The 19080-nt window shown below is 50.5% G+C and overlaps 1 protein-coding gene across 4 annotated transcripts; it reads right to left on the bottom strand.

The window, feature by feature from the left end:
* Positions 1–440: 440 nt before the first annotated feature.
* Nectin4 (nectin cell adhesion molecule 4) lies at positions 441–18367 on the bottom strand. Of its 4 annotated transcripts, none has more exons than XM_021721137.3 (9): positions 18000–18366; positions 8652–9011; positions 6557–6847; positions 5248–5368; positions 4045–4193; positions 3622–3778; positions 3127–3202; positions 2654–2728; positions 441–2314 (listed from the first exon to the last, which is right to left on the bottom strand). In XM_021721137.3, exons 1-9 carry the CDS (start codon positions 18073–18075, stop codon positions 2090–2092), a joined length of 1530 nt encoding a protein of 509 aa, XP_021576812.2. In that variant the 5' UTR covers positions 18076–18366; the 3' UTR covers positions 441–2089. The 4 variants fall into 4 exon arrangements, with proteins under 4 accessions (XP_021576812.2, XP_005341883.2, XP_021576813.2 ...); XM_005341826.4 differs by having other exon boundaries at positions 3622–3775; XM_021721138.3 differs by lacking the exon at positions 2654–2728 and having other exon boundaries at positions 18000–18367.
* Between the last annotated feature and the right edge of the window lie 713 nt (positions 18368–19080).

Raw genomic sequence — 19080 nt, 5'->3', positions numbered from 1 at the left:
TGACAGGCCTCACACCTCAGCCAAGCCACATTATTTCTCTGAGTCTCAGTTTCCACACATATGATAATAAAGGGCACAGACTAGATGATCTTTAAATTATCCTTTCAGCTCTAACAGTCTGTGGAGTTCATTTAACTTGGGTTTCAGTTTCTTTATCTGTCAAAAGGGTACACCACTGTCTATTTTACACAACTGTTGTTTTAAGTCTCCAGTACAAGAAAGGTTTTTGAACTAAGACACTGACTCTCCCAGAAAGGGTTCTTAGCTCTACTCCCCAACCTGGGGACCCTCAGAGATGATTGGAGGCCTTGTGGAAGCCATTCTCTGCCCTTTCCCTCCCAGCTACAGGTATCCAGGCTCCTGCCCTACTTGGTACTGACACAGGGATCAAGCGTTGAGGGCTTTTATGGTTCAAGGCAAAAGACAGGAATCAGACAGCACAGGTTTTATCTGTTTATTTTAAAACAGAATATCATTTTATGTACAAATATGCACATATTTACACAAAATGTACATACTAGGATACCAGCGCTTTGGGGTCCACAAAGTCCTGGGCCAACTGGGCTAACAGAGGCTGGGAGCCTCTCCTTTGGTCCAGAAATCCAGCAGAGTTCAAGCCACACAGGCACTAGTTCTCAGTATTCTCTCTCCCTCCCTCTTCCTCTCTCTTTCTCTCTCTCTCTCTCTCTCTCTCTTTATTTTTTTCAGTGCTAAGAATTGAACCTTCAGTCTCAGGCATGCTAAGCAAGCTACTCTACCACTGAGCCACATCCATAGCCCTAAATCTTGCTATTCGGTTTGAGGCCAAATAAATATAAACATCTAACCCCAAACCCCACTCAGAGAAACTGCCAAAAGAGCCCTGAATCAATGACCCAGAAACCCCTGGGAAAAGGAGACATTCTCACCCCTGGCGCCTCCTCCCCCTCACCTGAACATTCACCCTCCCCCATCTATAAGAACTACCCTCTCTCCCCTACACCAGGGTGGAACCAGGAGCCCTCGATACTAAGGGACCACAAACAACTGTGAATACAACAAAAAACCGGAATGGGGCTAGGGGAAAAGGTGAGGGGCTGTTTGGATCAAGAAGACTTTCGTGTTCTCCCTTAGCCAGTAGCCACCGGGCTCACACCCCAATTCCAGATGTCACCAGCCGTCAGGCTCCTTCCACAGGGACTGCCTAGGTGAAGATGCCCTAGAATCACCTTTCACAATCACAGAAATTAGCCCACTGAGTGGGGTCTGAGTGAGGTCCAGCTTTGCTGAATTCCTAATTCGGCTGGCCTCTCAGCAAGCAATCCCAGTAACAAACATGCAGATAAATCGAAAGGTTTTTAATTTTTTTTTTTTTCTCTTTCTCTTACACGGGAACTGGAGTAGCGCTCTGAAAGCTCCCTGTGAGTTTATTTACAGAAAGTATGTACATGCAACAGGCCCACAGGCCACCAGAGGGCAGAGGGCTTCTTCCGTGTAACAGTTCAAACCTCTGGCAGACCCCTGGGCAGCCGCTTCACACTTGCCCGGTGGCTCCAGAGTGGTGGGAACCCAGCTCCCCCACTTCAGAGGCTAGATTCCAGCTCCAGCTATGCCCGCACACCTGGATCTGACCCATAGTCTCCACCTCTCACCTCCAACCTCTGCATCATTAATACTGCTCTGGGGTCTGAGGAAAATACCTGCATTTGCAGGTAGAGAGGTCACACAGTCACATCACACATAAACCAAACCTTGACATCACTCCCCACACAGCCACCCAAATCCTGTGGCACACACATCACTGTCCACTTGGACTTTAACATGACAGCACAATATATAACCATAGACAATCATCCCTCCACACACAGTGAATGCTCACACAAACACAAAAGCACACACACACAGTGACCTGCACACACGGTGGGAGAGACTCAAATGGAGCCCCCCCCCCCAATAAACAGAAGGATTGGAGGAAAACATGGAGCAGTCAGTGGGGTGGGGAGCATCTTCCTCAAGAGATAGGGGCATTTAAGGAGGCCCCCCTGAGATGAGTTAAAATCCCCCATGTTAGCAGAAGGAGCCAGGCCTAGGGGAGAGAGGCAGACCTGGGTCAGACCAGGTGTCCCCGACCATTGATGTAGATGCCATTGCCCGTGGGCTTGGCCCGCAGGGTCCCATTCTCCTGAACAAAATGGTTCATGGCCTGTTTGATGCCTTCATCTCGATCTTCCTCTTCCTCTGCCCGTCCAGAGCCTGGAGATAGCAATTCGGTCTGTGTTTCAATCTCCCGCACTGTGGTCAGTGTGGAGTAACTGCGGCCTTCTGGCTCTTCACTCTGGAGACCAAGGGCAGAGGTCAGGAACCAAAGCAGGGCATTCAGATACAATGGGGGATGGTTGGGTCATGGTGGGATAAGAGGTCAGGCAAAGCCGGGGTAATGACTGTCCCACAGGCACAGGGGCTCCGAGATCAGGGGCCAGGAACAAATGTTAGGTACGGGGAAAGGAAGGGGAGAGGGAGTATGAAGGCACAACACAGATTCGGGGTTGGGCCACATATGAGCCAGGGCTGAGGCGCGAGGGATTGGTAAGGGGACTGCTAACGCACCACATTTGGGGCCAGGAGAGGGGCCTGAGGAGAGTGGTGGGAACACCGGTGGGGCCGGGGGCCTCACCATCACAGAGCAGCTACTGTTGTCCTTGAGACTATCGGGGTGGCCCTCGGCTCTCAGCCCTACACTCTCCTCCGGCTGCAGGGCCCAGACATGGGGGAGGAGTTAAAAGAGAGCTCAGCCTCCTCCCCTCAGCCTTTTCACCACTTGTCCTCCCACCAGCCTCCTCCCTAATCACCCTTCCCCCAACCCCACAGGTCCATTCCCTCTCTGATACAACCTCATTCCCCCACTGCCATCCCAACCCCACCCTGGACCCAGAACTAGTGGTAGATTCCCAGAGCAACCCCCAGGCTAATGGTGAAGGGGCCCTTACAAGGAGTCTTCCCAGTCCCAAAGCAGTGACACTCCCCAACCCCATCCACAGCCCAGCCCAGCCAAGTCACAGCCAGACTGGTGGAGGACTGTGCTCCTGGTCTGCATAGACACCCAGACACAAGCCACCCCTCATGCACACACCCCACCTTGGCACACACCTGGCTCCTGGGGTCTGTGTGATGAGAGTGCAGCCTCCGGATGGAGTTCTCCCTGGTCAGGGTCAGTTCCTCCTCACTGGGAAAGACACCCCTTGTCAGGAACTGAGGGTAGCAACAGGCCACCCAAGGTGAGCCTAGCCTAGGTGTCTATGTGAAACCTGGCTGCATGGTGTGGGTGCTCTGCCAGCCCTGCAGGTATGAGTGTGTGGCTGCAGGTGGCAGTGTAGCAGCAGAGCATGTGTGCCCTGTGTGTGAGCAAGTGCGCATAGTTGGCATGTCTCTGATCCTCACTCAGGCCAAACAGCTCCCACCACCCAGCTGTGGTCCAGGCCCCAAGCCCCTCTCACCTCCTAAAGACTGTCCACTTCTGGTCCATAAGCTCCCCAGATGTCTGGCTACTCAGTCTCCTTTCTTTCCTCTGTTCTGTCCCACCTTCTGCTTGCTTCCTTTTCATTCCCAGCTTAATTCTACCCACCAAGGAGAGCCAGTACTCACTATTTCTGGGTCATCTGCTGGGCCTTGCGCCGATGGTATCGGGACATGAGTATCACCACCACCACCAGAAGGCAGAACAAGAGGGCAGCGATTACACCCACCACCACCACGGACGCTGACACTAGATCCACATGTTGCCCTGGGTCCTGAGGGTCTGCTGGAGACAGGCCATTGTCTGAAGTGCATGCCCATATCCTCGAACCACCACGACCCCAATGCCCTCACACACCACCCTCGTATACCACATCCCCAATCACCCACTCAGCTAGACCCTCTGCAAAAACCATCCTGTCCCCCTAAATAAATACTTTCCCCAATTCTTTCTTTTGTCTTGCTTCCTGTTACTACCCTCCAACCCTCCCCTTGCCCTAGACCCAGGTCCCTTGTTTCTATTCTCCAACCATCCCCCACCCCCATGCTTACCAAGAATAGTCACAGTGACCTGGGAATCCCTCGAGGAAAGCTCATTGCTAACATGGCAGACGTAGGTGCCACTATGCTCAGTGGTCAGCGGGGGAAAGCCAAGAGTGTTCCCTTCTGCTCGTACCCCACTGGGCAGAGGCCCATCCAGCCTGGAGGATAGGAAAGCTGAAGGGTGCCTTCTGGGGCGGGTTGAGGCTGCCACCACCCAGCATGTCCAGGCAGCTCTCCCCCCCTCCCCCATGACGTCACCCAGAGCCGCCGGCTGTTCCCACGGTGCCCCACCCTCCCCTAGGCAGGTCTAGGCAGAGGCCCCTCTCCCTGCCGCCCAGCCTGACCCGGGCACCCCCCACACGCACTCAGGGAAGATCCACACGCGTGCCATCCCACATTCTCCCATAGGTATCACGTCATCCAGCACTGGGTACCAGGCACACATGCTATAAAGTCCATACCATAGGACACTGCAGCCCTAGTTGGGCTCAGGGGTACTTGGAAAATGTGACTGAGGGCTCCAACACCTGTGATGCCTAGTGGGCACGAAAACCTAGTGCCAGGCACAAAGCATGCATCGCTCATACGCCCACATGTGAGAACATGTCTGTCATGGTATCACACATGTGTGCAAGCTATCTCTTTCTGGTCTCTGGACATCTCAGACCGACTCTTGAGGGAGCTGGAGAAAGTGGGAGGGTGTTTTTGAGGTACTGGCAATATTGTGGCAATGATAGGAATGAGTGTTGGTGTAACAATAGTTACATCCAGCTGTCTTCTTCATCTCATGCACTTTTTGCATTCACCTAAATTTATAAAATATTAATATTTAATACCATGGGCTTCTGTGTGTGTGTGTGTTTTCCAGTGCTAGAGATAGAAACCAGTGACTCATACATGCTAGGCAAGTGCTCTACCACTGAGCTGCAACCCTATCCCTAATATTATGCTGTATTTCACAATTTAAAAGTTAGGGGAAAAGAGCCAAGAATTTATCCATTTTATTTTCTACCAATGACCACGTATCCTAGAAGCCCTGGAACAAGCCAACAATATTTGGTGACCATGCATATTCTTGTATAGGTCTGAACATGCGCCCTAGCTTATCATAAGTTTGAATATATGATTCCAGCCTATAATGAGCATGTGCTGGCCCTGGGAGGGGATGATCCTAGTCCCAAGCCTAGTCCTCACCATGGTAAGTCCTCTTACCGTGTCCAGTTGTATGAGGGAGGGGGCTGTCCTTCACTCAGGCACTTGAGCATAGCTCCTTCTCTGCCAACATGCCACAGCTTTTGGTCCTCAAGGCCCCTGACAGAGGCCTCAGCAAGGACTGGAATGGGAGGTGGGAGGAGAAAGCATGGGAATGATGCCTTTAATCATGGGATTCCTCGAAGGGCCCTGCCCCCTGCCCCACCCTGCCTGGAATAGCCTCCCCCTGACTTTTTCCATCCTACTCATGTGCCTCCAAACCTAGCTGCACCACACTTGGCCCACAGCTCCTGGCCACATGGTTCCCTCTCCTAAGCTCAGAGTCTATATTGCTTCACCTGAGTTATGAGCCTATAAGTTCCTCAAGTGTCACACTTTTTCTGGATCTCCCGTGGTGCCTAGCAAAGTGCTAGCCACTTGCTCAATAAATGCTATTAGAGTCTTTGAAGGTTTAACAATACTACAATCCTACAATTATACTAGTTTATCCTTTCCTTTCTTTCTTTTTCAGTACTGAGGCTTGAACCAAGGACTGCTCTACCACTGAACTACATCCTCAGCTCATCTTTATTTTTTTTTTATTTTGAGGTGGGGTCTTGCTGAGTTGCCCAGGCTGGCCTCAAACTTGTGATCCTCCTGCCTCAGCCTCTTGAGTTGCTGTTATTACAGGCATGTGCCACTGTGCCTGGTTCAATCATTTCTTTAACAAACATTTGTTGAGGACCTACTTTGTGCCAAATGTAAGAGCAGCTGGAGCTGAAAATGGTCCCTCCCACCTCTGCCCAGAGACTTGATGTATACTGCTGGGAATACAGTCTCTGCTGTTTCCTGAGCTTTCGTATAGTTTGAGCTCTGTGTGAAATGCTTTGCTTCATGGTTGCTAATTTTCATCAAAATCCCATAAAGTTGGTATAATTATACTCATTTCACTGATGAAGAAAATGAAGCCTAACAAGATTAAATAACAGCTGGTAAACAGAACGAGAGCTTTCCCAAATCTGCCTCCAAAACCTAAAATGTATATTTTGCAAAGTGCTTTCAATTCCATGTTTATATTTGATTCTCCCAACAAAGCTGCAAAGCAAGGCAATCTCCTCTGTAAAGATAAGGACACAAGCTCAGAGAGATTTCAGTGATTCACCAAGGTTATCTGGCATTGGACTCCAGGTCTTCTACCTTTCAACTCTCTTACACATTATAGCCTCAGGACCCAGGCTGGCCAGCCTGGAGGGAGTTGGGGGTCTCACAGTGTCTCACCAACCCTTTTATAACCCATGAGGCCTGTCTACCCAAGCATCTAAGTACTCACAAGCCACTTGGAGGGTGTGGGTGATCCTTTGGTCCTGGAGCAAGCCAGGGTGAGACACCACGCAGGTAAGTGGCTGCCCATTCATGCTACGGCTAGGCACCAGATGGAACTCTGAAGTGACAGCAGCAGAGCGAGAGTGCGTGAAGGAGCGGCTGGATGGTGTGCCTTTGACCTCTGTGTCCCAGGACACTTGTGGGGCTGGGCTGCCCTCAGCTGTGCAGGAGGCTGCCAACGTCAGGCCCTGGCCCTCTTCTAGCGGTGGACCAGGAATCAGTGAGGGCAGGGGAGGCACTGCGGGTGGGTGAAGGCAGAGTTCATGGGTCTGCACAAGCCCTCTCAGGAGGCCCCAGCCCCACTCCATCCCACTGTAGTCTTGCACCATTGCAAACTTGAGGCTGCCCGACCCCTATTCCTTCTTCTTCTTTTTCTTTTTTCCTTTTCTACCCCGCCCCAGTGCTGGGGATTGAAACTAGGGGTGCTCTAGCACTAAGCTACATCCTCAGTCCCTTTTTAATTTTTTTTTTTTTTTTAATTTTGAGGGGCTGGGGTTGTGGCTCAGTGGTAGAACACTCACCTAGCACATGCAAGGCACTGGGTTCGATCCTCGGCACCACATAAAAATAAATAAATAAAATAAAGGTATTGGATCCCAACTACAACTAAAAAATATATTAAAAAAAAAAAAAGAAGGGAAAAAAATTTGACACAGGGTCTCACTAAGGCTTGTCTGGAACTCATAATCCTCCTACCTCAGTCTTCCAACTCATTAGTATTATGGGCATATGCCACCACACTCAGCTCCCTAGTTTTTCTCTTATTTCACTAACAAGTACACCAGATAAGTGGTAGAATTTTAAGTGACTGTATCTTTCTCCATTGTATGAATTTTTTTTACAGTGAGATGGGTCATTTTTTAAATAAAAAATAATGTAGTAATTTAAAAACTAACTAGATACTATCTAATAATAATAAAATTATTTAGTAAATACTTACTATGTGTCAATTATTATGCTAAACACTTTTCAAATGTTATCTCATTTAATTCTGTCAACTAGCGAATGAGATCGGTATTATCATCCTTATTTTTCAGGTGAGGAAACTAAAGCTCAGAGAAGTTAAATGACTTGCTCAAGGTCTTAGGTGATGAAGTCTAGATTCACCCTCAGATTTTCTACACCAAGGCTGGAGTTACTACCTTCTATGTGGATAAAGGAAAACTATATAAAGACCTTTAATTTTAGCTTCAAAATGTTAAAAACCCAAGCATAGAAAGGTAAAGACTTAATCTGACCATAGGTCCAGGTTGACCACAAGTGCCCACAATAGTGGTTTAAAAGGCAATTGTGCTCTCAGACCACATTCACTGAAGGTTCCTCCTGGTTATGCATGGCCATACCAGAGCTGGGTCTCTTGTCCACATCTGGGCCTCACATTTTAAAACCATGGGGCCCAAGATGGCAAGGGAGGCTTTGAATCAGTGTCTTTAGTGAAATGGTGGTAGGAACCAGTAAGTGTAGCTCAGAGAAGAGCAGATTTGGGTGGAGGTCCTTAACAAAGGTCTTCATTTCCTTGAAAGGCTAGGTGTTACATTGCTCTAGCAGGCAAAATAAAACAGAGGGCAACTTCAGGTTATCAGAAGGAAGAACTTCCCAAAAATGGATTCTTCCCCAGGTTTGGGAGTTACTTGGCAAGAATTTCTGAACTGGGTGGAGGAATAAAAAGGATGGTTCTCCCTCACCCCAGAGTATCCTATGTTTTTATTCCTGTTTTGCAGTTCCCACTCCCCTGTTGTGGGACTTGAACCCAGGAGCCCTCTACCACTGAAGTACATCCCCAGCCCTTTTACTTTTAATTTTGAGATAGGTCTCAATAAATTGCCCAGACTGGCCTCGAACTTTCCATCCCTTTGCCTCATCTTCCCAAGTCGCTAGGATTATAGGCCTGGCCACCAGCCTAGGCCCATCTGTCTTTGTGGTCCCGTCTCTACTCCTCCTGCCTCCGGTTTCTGCCCTCCTTGACTCTGAGTCTGGGCATCTGGTGCTTTTGCACACACATACACAGCAGCCCCCGGCCATGCCCAGGAGGAACCACTTACCCAGCACTCGGAGCCGCAGCCGCGCCTGGAAACTGCCAGAAGGGAAGGTGCTGACCCGACACTCGTACTCGCCCTCATCTGCTTGCACTGCGTTGCGCAGGAGCACTGAGCCGTCCAGGGGGTCCCGTGGCGGGGGTGGTTGTTCCACGCGACCCTTGTAGGCTGAGCTCGTGTGTAGCCCATATTGGGAGTTCAGTAGCGCCAGCTCCTGGGTACCCTCGTTCACGTCCATCCGAGCCCATGCTACCTGCTCCACTTTCTCCTCCGGATTCCCTCGGTAGAAACAGGGTAGCTTTGCATCCTGGCCCAGCACAACGGTTATCAAATCCGTGGTCTCCAGCACACCCGCGGGGCACTGGCCTGCAGGGGGCAGACAGGAGCACACAGGATTAGGGGTGCAGCCAGAGTCAAGGGAACACAATCATAATGATAATGACAGCCAAAGCAGCCGGAACTCCTGGAACTCCTGGAGCATTTTATGCTTGCAAAGCGCATTCAGTTCATTACCTCATTAGATCCACAAAACATTCCCAAGAGGTAGGCGTTATTATCGCCACTTAACAGATGAGGAAACTGAGACCCAGAGAGAGGAAGTGACTTGCCTAAGGCCACACAGACAATTTATGGAAGACTCACACCCTCTTGTAGCCTCGGATTGTATCCTGAGCAATTGAAAGGTGGGAGGCTTTAATAGGACCAGAGACCCAGCCCCTGCCCTCAGGGAGCTCCTAGTCCTCAGGGAAATGGAATTTGTGCACCCAGAAACAGGGAAAGCCACCAGCGAGCTTTCACAGGAGACTAAACCTACCAACTAAGTAAAAGTGAATGCTTTCAGGAAGTGTGGCAGAGAGCCACAGCAAGAGTCCAGAGCCGTTGGTGTCTGGCTGGAGCAGGTAGGGTGAGAAGAGTTCATCCAGCGAGGCCCTTTGGAATTTTCTTTTCATGGCTTGAAGGTGAGAAACTGGATTCTCAGAGAGTAGAAGGTATTCCAAGTGGGAGGAATGGCATGAACCAAGGCTCGGAGGCAAAAATGAGCAAGTTACCAAAGACGAGGCCCAGAAAGATGAGGTCAGGACAGTTACACAGCAATAGGGTCAGATTGGTGAGGCAGAATTAGGACCAGAGATGAAGGAGTAGTGTTGTGCACATTGATGGGCAGCAGTATGAAGCACTTGAAGAAGAATTTGGAATCAGATATCCATCATATAAACTTGCAAATAAGATCCATTCCCTACCCTCATGAAACCAGAGGTCTTATGGAAATATGCCATGATGGTTTCTGATTTGGTGCCTAGTGGTGTGTTGCAGGCCAGTTGTATGATGAGGCAGTCATTGTGGGCTTGAGTCACAGGGGAGGACCTCATGGATGAGTTACATAGGATTAGCAGGGAGAGAGATCTAGAAAGGCATTTCAAGTAAAAGATCAAGGTGAGTGAAGAAGTAGTGGCAAGGCTGGCTGGTTTCAGGAAGCAGAGGAGAGGACCCAACCTAAGTTAGGGTGTGTATGTTGAACAGGAGTGGAAAATATGGCTGGGGTAGGGTGGGGCTAAATTGCCCAGAACCTTCCATGCCAGGCAAAGGAATTCAGATTTGGTCAAGAGTAGACGGGGAGTCACTGAAGGTTCCTTAGCCCTGTGAGTAGTGCAAGGTAAGAGGTGATGTGCAGTTGAACCAGAGAGTACGCAGACCAAAGACAGCTGCTGTCCTGGGATGGTGTTGCTGGGGCAGGAAAGAGCGAACAGTTCCTGGAGGGAAATTTGACAGGGATTGGATTGATCATTGACCAAAATGAGAGAAGAGGGAGAGGAGAGACTCAATGACAACAGAATTTCCAGAATGAATACCTTATGAAAGAGGCAGGGTCTGGAGAAGCTCATGGATGAGAAGAAATAAATGTGTGAGTTGTGGAATGAAATGTGAAACATGGGACCAAGGGCTGGTTCAGAAGGGTGCTCTGGTGTGGCAAGAGCTCCTTGACTTAGATGAATATTCCAGCAACTCCCAACCAGTTATAGTCGCTGCTTCTGCCCAGCACCCCACACACCCTGTTGATCCTCACCTTTGCTCATACTGTACCCCTGCCTGGAATGCCCTCCTCCCAGTGTCTGGTAGCTCCTACTCATCATTGTCTGGAGGACTCCTACTCATGCTTTAAGACTCTGCTTAGGCATCACTTCCTCCTGGAGTCATCCCTCCCAGCCCTACCTCAGGCAGCCTTGGATGTCCTTCCTTTGTACTCTCCTAGTTCTTCGCTTTTACCCCTGTCGTAACACTGTAACCCATAGATTGCATTTGCTGTTTTCTTGTCTGCCTCCCCCACCAGACTGAGCTCCTACAGAGCAGAAACTGGACCACACATCACATATGGTTTCTGATTTTGTGTTCATGTGGTCTTCATGCCAGACACTGAACTGGTGCTCAATGAAAGTTTATTAACTGACCAACTGGATGAATGAATGAATGGGAAAAATGGATGAGTGAGAGACAAGGGCAGAGAAAGAAAGGGTAGGATTAGGAGGAATATACAGTCCTTGGTTGGTCCCGGCAGGGAGGGCATTGTCATGGCAACCATGGGGTGGAGGAAGGATAAGGATAGCCTGATTATTTGGGTTCATGGACAAAGGGAGCACCTCTGGACTAGACAGAGGAAGAGGGAAGGGAGGCAGACATGGAGGGAGAGAGTGAAGCATTGAGTGGACCAGAGGTTTCCAATGAGGCAGAGGAAGGGGTCCTACAGTCCTGCTGGCAGGAGTAGAGGGAGAGAAGACTCTGCTGGGAGTTGGGAGGGCCCAGACCAGACGGGACAGACTTGAAGGGCCAGATACCAGGGCCCTGACCTGCCTAAGCTGATTTTGGTCCCACCCAGCCCAGCCTGGGAGTCCAGCTAACCACCTGCACCCCTCCCAGGCACCTCCTTTCTGGCACTGGAGAGAGGAGGAGAACTGCAAAAGAAGAACTGGGGTCAGGCTTGGGATAGAGGCTCCCTGGAATACTCTCTGCCTCAAATACTGGTGACCATGTAGGTCACAGGGATCCTAAGGCCTACCCCCATTGAAGCATTCAATTTTCTCTAAAGATCATTTCTGGGATGATGTCAGATGGCATATATCCCATCCCCATCCCTATATCTGCCAATCATCTGCCCCCTCATATTCCCCTCCCCAAAAAAATTACCTTCTAGGGCATAACACATACATGAGCCCAAGTCCTCCATGTCCCTTGGACCTGTGAGTCCAAGAGCTCCACCCCCAAAAACAAGCTCAAGCTTTGCAGAATGAAAACCCAATGAAACAAGAAAGTCCCTTCTGGATCTCTCCTGCAGCACCCACCCTCCCATGGTCCTAAATCCACAATTTAATAGGAACATCTCAGGCTGAGGCAACTCCCTCCTCCAACTGCCTTCCGTCCATCCCCTAAGCTGCAAAAGAAGAGAAAAAAAAAAAAAAAAAAGGAACTTGGGCCCTAGAGTCCTTGTCCTGGGTTTAATGGACTCAGGAGCTCAGGCTCTCAGGCCAGGGCAGGCCAGGACTGCCTCCTCCTCTTCCCCACCCAGTGCCTGCCCGGCGTCAGCATGATGATGTCACCAGACCCAAGGAGACACACCGCCTGCCTGGTGAGGTCACCCTGCGGGCATGTGGTGGCCAGGCCAGGCCAAGCCCACAGACCCTTCTGCTGCAAATTGTTTGCTGAGGCTAGTGGACTCTAGCTAGCTGGGTACTCCTCCCCCTGACCCTCCCCTCCTTGCCTCCCAGGAGCACCAGGACGCTGGTCAGGAGCCTTGGTGACTCAGAAGCCGCCACACAGCAGCAGGCCTAGCCACAGCCACCACCACCTTGCGCAAGGAAGAGAACAGGCCCAACTGGCCAGACGGGATCCCTGCCCTCAGCCTCCCCCACCCCTGGCCAGGCCCCTTCGGGCCTCTTTGGGGCCCTGCCCTTTGTGTACCCCGCCCGCTCCCAGACAGGTCCTCCATTCCTGGCTTGGGCTAGCTGGCTGCACCCCACGTTTTGCCTAGATCCCAACTTTCCTTTCTGTGTGAAGCCTGGCCTCTGATCAAAGGGGAAACTGAGGTTGATACCTCACACATCCAACCATAGCAGCATCTCTGGGGAAGAGATCTTTTCTTTATGAGGGGCCTATATTTATCAATATCCTCTGTTGGAACATATAGGGGTGCACACAGGGGTCCTAGAGGTGGGTCTATGAGAAAAAGGGAAAAAAGTTTTTCTTTTCAGTACTAGGGATTGAACCCAGGGGTACTCTACCACTGATCTATACCTCAAACCTTTTTTTATCTGAGACAGGTTCTCACAAAGTTGCCCAGGCTGACCTCAAACTTAGTTTCTGCTTCAGCTTCCCAAATCACTGGGATTATAGTATGCACCACCACATTTGGCTAAGTGTGAGTCTTTTGTGTCTAAATACATGGCCTGGCCAATCTTTCTATAGAGCTCGCACATCTGTGAGGTTATGTCCTTTCATGAATTTGGGGGTATTTCACACATATATGTATTCATGTCTTATCTTCAAGGGATTCTATGTAGTTACTTTTCTATGCCCAGAGGGAAGAGTTTTGCATTCGTGCATGTGTGCGTGTACCATTCATTACATGTGCATCTCATACCCTATATGCCTGTCAGGTATTCCTGTCCTGCAGAACTCTGCACACATGGTAAATATTTTGATGTTGCTTATCTTGGTTTCTGCATCTGTCTCAGCTGCCCTTGGTCAGTGGTGTGTGATTCTGAGCCTTTGCTGTGTGACCTGTCTCAAGTGTTGCCCCCCCCCCATCCCTCGCCCTGAGACTTGAGGACAGATTCATCTCAGGTTCAAGCTGAAGGTACCCAGAGATGAGGTCACTGTCCCTCTAGGTATTGGGAAATTACCACCAAGCCTTCCCAACAAGAACAAAACAAAAGCTCCCTCTCCCTTGTTCCTCAGGTTCCTACTAAAGGGACTCTCACCCTTGTTGCCCCCTGGGCTTCCCTCAGCACCTCTGGCCCCCCAGTGAGGCCTCTCCCTGGGAATCTCTTGTCTGAGCTCTGATGCTGCCACCACCTGAAAAACCAGCTCCAGCTCCAGGCCTGGGGTAAGGGCTGTCTGGTGTGGGTTTGGTGAGAAGGGGGGAGATCTGCCTGAGGCTAGAGGGAGGGGTCCAAACGGTCTAGGGTCTCATTCTTCTTTGTTAACTCTTCCCTGCCCTAACCCCACAACTCTAGCTCCACCAGAGAGACCTGGAGAATGTGGGTGAGTTTGGTAGAAAAGACCTGGGAGGGAAGCACTGAAGCCCCCCATCCAGAACTGATGATATAAACAATCCAGCAAGCCACTCTTGGTCCTCCCTTCCCCCTTAACCTTGGCCTTAGAGTGCTAAGAAACTTTGAAAATAAGAAGACTCCCGCCCATCTACCTCCCTCCTTACCCCCCATTGTCCTAAGCCCCCTGGCTTAGTGAGAGCTTCCCAACCCGGGCAAAGCGCCCACCTGCAGATTAGTGTCTGGGGAGGGGGGCACACCAATCACAGAGAGAGGAGAACAATGGGAGAGGACAGGCCTAGAGGCAGCTGTCTCTGGCCCAGACACAGCTCCCAGCAAAGATAAGTCCCCTAAACCCCCCCCCCGGAGCCAGAGTCTGAGCCCTGCTGCGTCACCACAACAGCCACACTGTGGGTGGGAGACCCAGAATTCGGCTTCTCTCAAACTCCTGAGATCCTTGCCCCCCCCCCCCACCTCTGCCCTCTCCCAGCCAAGGCCAGCTCTGCCCCACCCCAACTCACAGCCTCCACCCCAGCTCCCCGGACACACCAGTTTTAGAGGGAAATGGAGGGCAGTCAGAAAACTATAGAGAACACTCCTGAGGCTGGGGGACTCCCTGTTGGCTGCTTGTTCCAGTAAAAAATATCCTATCCCAATCATCCTCTCTATACCCTTCTTCTAGGAGGTACAGTGGACGGTTCCCCATTTTGAATTTCTCTTGTTTAAGATTATTGTCATCCCAAGTTCAAGGCCAGCCTCAGCAATTTAGCAAAACCTTAGTAACTTAATGAGATAAAAAATAAAAAAGCTGGGGGTATGCTGGGTACAGTTGGTGCATGCCTGTAATCCCAGCTGAGACAGGAGGATCATGAGTTCAAAGCCAGCCTCAGCAAAAGCAAGGTGCTAAGTAACTCAATGAGACCCTGTCTCTAAATAAAATACAAACAGGGCTAGGGATGTGGCTCAGTTGTCAAGTGTTCCTGAGTTAAATCCCTGGAACCTACCCCCCCCCAAACAAAAGCAAACCTGGGTTCAATCCCCAGTACCAAATATATGTATGTATCTATACAGATAGATATAGATATAGATATATAGATATATATATCTCCCAGATCTAGACCCAAAGACCCCAAGTCTCCATTATCCCCTTCTCTCCTCACTCAAGTTTCTTAATTTAACCTCCATCCCTTCTCTCTGCCAGACTCTGTGGTCAGTACAAGGACAAGTTCTGGAGGCCAGAAAGCCCAGGCATTTTCTCCTCACTGGGCTTGCTCTACACTGTGGCTGACCCCCATTCACATTGCCCAGAGTACCCCAAGATTCTGAGGCTAGAATACAGAAGATGAAACCATGGACTCTAAGCTCCTCACCACCCTCTCTGTTGCTGGGGTCTCCTTAGCCCAATGCCCTTAAACACTAGGGTGGAACCAAGGTCACTGGGGCCAAGGGCTTCCCTGGGATTCTCCCAGTTCTTGCCACTTGGGTGGGGAAGCAAGCTTCCCTTTCTGGCTTCTCTTGGTTTGGGTAGATCCTACAGGAAAGGGCCTGCCCCCCTTTGTAAACAAGAGTAGAAAAGCAGAGACTGGGCACCTCCCTTTCTAGGAAACTAACCTCAGACAGAGAACTCATCCTAACCCTCTGAAGACAGACCTCAGAATTCAAAGAATCATTCATTCTCTGGTCCTACAGGGCCCTCTGGGTCCAGACAAAAGATGGGGACCTGGAGTTTATTGAAGGGTATCTCCCAGATTTGGGCCCCTTAACACCAAGACAGGAGATGGGGGAAGGAGGAGGGAGGGAACGCACCCGGAAACTCATCCCATTAAGGAGAGACAAAGAGCTGTGGTGTTGGAGGCGCCTCCCAAGCCTGGGCTTCTCTCCCTGTCAAGGGTGGGGCAGGGCCCTGGGGCTCAGAGCTCTACTGGCCCCGGAGTTGGGGAGGGGGGCATAAATTTGCAGTAAGGCTAAGAAAGTATCCTAGGGAAAGGTCCTCTAGGTCCCCAGTAGAGATTCAGCAAAGACCCTTTGCCCTTTCTATTTTTATAGTCAGACTGGGCAACTCTTCCAGCACCCCAGCACCCCCCACCCTCCAGCTAGGAGTTGGACAATTACAGAGTCATTGTATTTCAGAATTGGGAAGACCTGCAGAGATCATCCATTCCTAGCTTTTGGCCCACTGAATTTAAGTTTCTTAGTTGCTCAAGGTCACTCAGCAAATTAATAGCAGAAATGGGATTGGAATCCAAGGCTTCTGATTTCCCAATCCAAGGTTAATTCAGAAACACGAAGCCCTCCAGGCTCCTAGGGGCACTAAGGAGATGTCAACACACAAAAGAGGTAGAATGGGGATGGCAACGGAGATGGAACACCTGCTTTCAGGCTAAGACTAGGGGGTCTGAGTCATCAGCCCTGAGCGTGACAATAGCCCTGAGGAGGTTATAGAAGCAACAGCAGAGTGGTCTCCTTAAGTACCAAATCCTGAGCAGCTCATATCAAGGCACTGGGTGAGGACAGGGGCAATTTCCCAACTAGATGGGGTTCTCTTTGAAAGAACATTAAGCTGTGTGTCATGGAAAGGAAGGTAGGGGCCGTGTCTTATTCACCAGTGCTTCTCCAGCATCTAGAACCTCAGCTGTACCCAGTGTACATTTGATTGTACTTTTCTTTAGTGAACAAGGAGTCAGGAGACCAAGATACTAACCCTGGTTATATTTCTGACACTGAGTAATCTTATAGGTCTCATTTCCCTATCTATTTCTCTCAGTTTTCCCATCTGTAAAATGAGGGAGTTGGAGTGGTAGATCTCTTTGATCCCTTCCAAGTCCTGAGACAGCATGACTCCATTCTTTAGGTGTGGGTAGATCCTACAGGAAAGTGCCTGCTGGGTTCCCTAGCCCCAGCAATGAGGCCCCACCCTCTTGGCCTGAGCAAGTGAGGAAGGTTGTCTTGAAGTTGCAAATTAAGACACAAGGATGGGGGAGCAGCAGGGGTTGGAACTCAGTATTCTGAAATTGGAGGCTGGGCCAATGACCTTCCATTATAAGACCAAAGCCAGAGAAGCCCCCAACCCTACCAATCCAGCAATCCAGGCCTTAACCTTCTCCATAGAGCATCAGTTGGAGCTGGGAATGGGAATCACAGCCAGAGAGGCTTTTGGACAACTGAGACTCCCTCATTACTACTCTCAAGGCTGAGGATTCAACTGCCCTCTCCAGGTAGGGCCCCATCTTCCCAAGTACAAAGATTTCTCAGTTACCTCTTACCCTGGGAACAGTCTATGGTATCGCAATTTGCGCACGCACACGCACGACACACACTCCCACTCTGAATATTATAAACTCTGATAATTCATATCTGCTGTATGTATATTACATTTGTATGCTGTGAGGAACAGCATAAGACATCTGAGAAAATAGGGGCACAGGAAATGAACAAAAGGAGACCACACCCTATCTAGAAAGTCCCCTATCCTAGACCCCGAAGCCCTTTAAATAGCCACTATTGTCACCCTAACACTTAACAAGTATGTGTGCGGAGGGAAAGAGAGGAGGCAGAGTGAGAAGATAGCTCAGCTTCTCTATAGTCCCCCAACAGACACCCCAATCCTGGTACCCTAGAATATCACAAAGACAAGAGGAGGAGAAAGAAATGCTCCCTGGACATCAGGCTTCCTGCACCTGATGATTGCTGAGACCAGCTGAGCTCTGAGTCAGCCCCAGCTTTGGAGTCTAGAGGATAGGCCAAAGAGCTTCCAGGAAGCCCTGGGGTGATCAGGGTCCTCAGCAGTTCCACCTCCCTGCCCACCTGCACTGAGTCACCATATCTATTTCCCCTAGACACAGCTCAGGCCTAAGTAAGGTTTTGGCAGAGGTAATCAGGGACCCCAGACACATTGACCTCACCAGGGGACAGAGAGCTACATTGGTTCTTCTGGGGGCATTCCTGGCAGCTGGAGATGGGCTCTTCTGTCCCAAGTCCAAGGAAAGAGAATGTTTGTATGAATGCATGCATGTGTGTTTATGTGTTTGTGTGTGCATGCCTGTGCCAGGTTGGGCTCAGAAATAAGAGTCCTGATGGATCAGGTAAGTCCTACCTGTAAATGATGCCAGGAACAGCAGCAACAGCCAACCTTCAGGCCCCCACATCTCGGCTCCCAGGGACAGGGGCATTGGTTGAAAGGCAGACCTGCCCAGCGATTTTGAAGTTCCACCGAGTTCTCCCTGGGAGCCGGTCTAGCGCTGGATAAGGCACACGACCCAGTCGACAGGAAGCTACAAAGTCCCCAGGCACTGACACACCTGCCTATCCGACTTGGGTCTCCACTAGGAGACCCAGCCCGCTTCTACCCACCTAGCCGTGGCTACCCCTGAGAAGCCGTAATCGGGAGCTCAGAGCTCCCCCAGAGCTGCTTCCCACGCCGTGGCCAACAACGACGGCAGAAACCTGGGAACCTGCTCAGCAGGTCAGAACAGGTGCGTCTCCGGGGGCTGGGCCTGGCACGGAGACTCAGCAGCCACCGCCCCCACCGCCTGGGCTAGCTAATGGGCGCCAGGGAGGGAGGATAGGAGGGAAGAACCTGGGTGGGGGCGGTGGGGTCCCATCCTCAGCTCCGGGCTTTACCTATGAGTGCACTGAAGGGGCTGCGAAGGGAGGGACTAGGGTGGAGGTGCGGGCCTAGCCAGGATGAACAGGGGCAAGGCCCTTGTGGGTGGCATCTCACACCCCAGGCAGGCTTGCTGACTGCTGGGAGCAGTTCCCCAAAGTGACAGTTCCCAAAATTGACAGTTCCCCAAATTGACAGTTCCCCAACTCCTGGAGGGGCTCAGCTTTGAAGCTATAGAATCAGAGAAGAAAAATATCAGAACAGAAAAGGATCCTGGCTTGCAGGTCCATAAATTTATTTCCTTCTTCAGATGAGAAAACATTCTTCAAATGAGGTCCAGAGAAGGGAAGGGACTTGGCAGAGGACACACAACTTAGTGTCATGTTTTGCTGAGACACCTCTATCTAATTTGCCCACTTTGAGAGCTGGGTGTGGTGGCACCACGCCTGTAATCCTAGTGACTTGGGAGACTGAGGCACGAGGATTCAAAGTTTGAGGCCAGCCTAGGAAACTTGGTGAGACCAAGTTTTAAGACCCTGTCTTAAAATTTGAAAAGGATTGGAGATTTAGC

Source organism: Ictidomys tridecemlineatus, chromosome 11 (genome assembly GCF_052094955.1).
Source record: "Ictidomys tridecemlineatus isolate mIctTri1 chromosome 11, mIctTri1.hap1, whole genome shotgun sequence".
Classification (NCBI taxonomy): domain Eukaryota; kingdom Metazoa; phylum Chordata; class Mammalia; order Rodentia; family Sciuridae; genus Ictidomys; species Ictidomys tridecemlineatus.
Note: the sequence above shows the minus strand (reverse complement) of the source record. Positions and strands in the feature narration are given on the sequence as shown.